Source organism: Eimeria necatrix, genomic scaffold, assembly GCF_000499385.1.
Source record: "Eimeria necatrix Houghton genomic scaffold, Enh_scaff147, whole genome shotgun sequence".
Taxonomy (NCBI): domain Eukaryota; phylum Apicomplexa; class Conoidasida; order Eucoccidiorida; family Eimeriidae; genus Eimeria; species Eimeria necatrix.
In genome coordinates this window covers 51865-54258 of record NW_013654960.1, presented here as the reverse complement: position 1 = coordinate 54258, position 2394 = coordinate 51865, and the positions used below count along the sequence as shown (strand labels likewise).

At 65.5% G+C, this 2394-nt stretch overlaps 1 protein-coding gene across 1 annotated transcript; it reads left to right on the top strand.

The window, feature by feature from the left end:
• Positions 1 to 1576: 1576 nt before the first annotated feature.
• Positions 1577 to 2135, top strand: ENH_00014990 (hypothetical protein; the record flags this gene model as incomplete). Its single annotated transcript, XM_013584317.1, has 2 exons — positions 1577 to 1837; positions 2025 to 2135. 2 exons carry the CDS (start codon positions 1577 to 1579, stop codon positions 2133 to 2135), a joined length of 372 nt encoding a protein of 123 aa, XP_013439771.1.
• Positions 2136 to 2394: the final 259 nt, after the last annotated feature.

Below are 2394 nucleotides of genomic sequence, written 5' to 3'. Positions count from 1 at the left end.
CCCTGGGGGCCCCCGGGGGCCCCTGCGGGGCCCCCGGGGGCCCCCGGGGGCCCCCTGGGGGCCCCTGGGGCCCCCGGGGGGCCCCCGAGCCCCTCGTTCTCTGCTTCTTCTTGTTTCGGTCGATTTTCTTTTTGCGTTTCCACGTTTGCCGTGCTGGGGGGCCCCCGCGAACCCTGGGGGGCCCCCCTGGTGCAGGCGCGGGGCTGCTGCGGGGGCTTAGGGGGCCCCTGCAGCCCCGCGCCGAGGGGCCCCAGGGGGCCCCCACTAAAGGGTCTTTTGTGAGCCCGCGGGGGCTTCTCGAGAAGCCCCGCGGGAGCATGGGGGCCCCCTGTGGAGCCGACGCGGAGGGCCCCCGAAAGGGTCCCTTGGGGGGCCCCTAGGGGCCCCCCTTTGGGTTTTGTTTTGAGCCCTTTCCGACGGCTGCGCCTCAGGGGGGCCCCCCAAGGCTTCTGTGGCCAAGAGTGTCCTCAGCTGCTGCAGACTAACAGTGCATGCGCATGCAAGTTTGGGGCTTTCTCGTTGCCTGCGTAAATGAAGGCGGGGGCCCCCTGTGTCTGTGTTCTGTGCTTCCCGGGGGCCCCACGCGGCAGCAAAAGGGCCTGCTAGCTGGGGGCCCCAGCAGCGTGGGTTTTTTTCTTGCGCTTCTCCCCTGCTGCTAGCTGCCGGGTCTCGCCGCAGCAGCAGCAGCAACCACGGCCTACGCGGCAGCCGCTCGCTGGCTAGCTAGCTGGCTAGCTGGCTGGCTGGCTGGCCGGCTGGCTGGCTAGCTGCGTGGCTAGCTGGCGCGCCGGCCGGCCAGCTGGCTAGCTGCTGCCTGGCTGGCAAGCTGGCCAGCCGGGCGGCGAGCCGGCCGCCCAGCTAGCCGGCGAGCTAGCCAGCTAGCTGGGCTGGCTAGCTAGCTGGCCAGCCAGCTAGCTGGCTAGCTGGCTGGCTAGCCAGCGGGCTGACCGGCGGGCGAGTGAGTGAGCTAGCCACGAACTTAGGTAAACATATGGGCACAGGCAGCTAGCCAGCTAGCTGTAGTTCCTGCTGTGAGGCGCCGCGAGGTCGATAATGGGGCATTTGGCTCTCTTGTTCTCTTCTGAGGCCTGGCTAGCGAACGGGCGAGCAGCTAGCTGCGAGCTAGCCACCGAGTAGGCGGCAGCAGCAGCAGCAGCTAGCCACCGTTAGGCAGCAGCAGCAGCTGCTGCTGCTGCTGGGCAGCGCGGAGCTAGCGCGCAGGGAGAGGAGAGCTTTTGTCTGTCCTCCTGCAGAAATGGGGGGCCCTTGCTGCTGCTGCAGCACCCACTGCTGTGCTGCAGCTGCTGCTGCGCTGCTGCAGCGAAGTGCATTTGACAGCAGCAGCAAGGAGGGGCACTGCTTCTGCCTGAAGTCCCATTTTCGTGTGTCTGTCTGTTTGTGCTTCCTGTGGCGCCGCCCATGGTAATCTTTCGTTGATTTCCAACTCTTTTGGAGCGACAGAATAACAGAAATAAGTTTTAAAGTTGTCGGCTCCGGGGCTGCGCCGCTGCGCCGCTCGAGTGTACGTACACCGCAGCAGCAGCAGCAGCAGCAGCAGCAGCCACCGCAGCTAGCCATGTATTGCAAGGACCTCCTGTGTATGCACAGGGAGGCAGCAGCACAGCACACTGCCTGCGTAGGCTTTCAGGCAGCAGCAGCAGCAGCAGCAAGAGCTGTTCCTCCTGGGGAAGGCGCAGCTGCTGCTGCCGCCGCTGCAGCGGAGCCAAGGGGCGCGAAGCGCCAGGCTCGAACAGCGCAGCAGCAGCAGCAGCAGCAGCAGCAACAGCAGCTTGCTCTCCCAAGTTGCGAAGACTGGAGCCTCCGCAAAAAGCTGCAGGTGGGCAGCTTTCTTGGCTAGCTATTTTGTGTCTGCTGCTATTTGCTGCTATTTGCTGCTTAAAGACCCGGCTTCCAGCCACTAGGCAGGTTCCTGATACACGCTGCAGCAGCAGCAGCAGCAGCAGCACTGGTGCGCTGCGAAGGCGCAGCAGCCCCACTAGACGGATGCTGCGAAGTGGACTAAGGGCGGCAGCAGCAGCAGCAGCAGCAGCAGCAGCAAGGCGAACAAACAGCAGCAGTGGCAGGAAAAGAGCAGCGGAAGAAGCAACAAAGCGCAGAGCTTAGCGAAGACGTAGAGTTCGGTGCAGCAATACGCCTGACAGGTTTGCCGGTGGTGCCATCCCTGTGCTGCTGCAGCAGCAGGGCAGCAGCACTGCTGCTGCAGCAGCAGGGCAGCAGCACTGCTGCTGCTCTGCGCGTCTCTTTGCTGCTTTGCCGGCGGCGCGGCGAGCCGGGCTGCAGCATTTGCCAGCCGCAGTCCCGCCGCCGCCGCAGCAGCAGCAGCAGCAGCAGCAGCGCAGCGCCCCTGGCATCCCCGCCACTTCTCATGGCGGG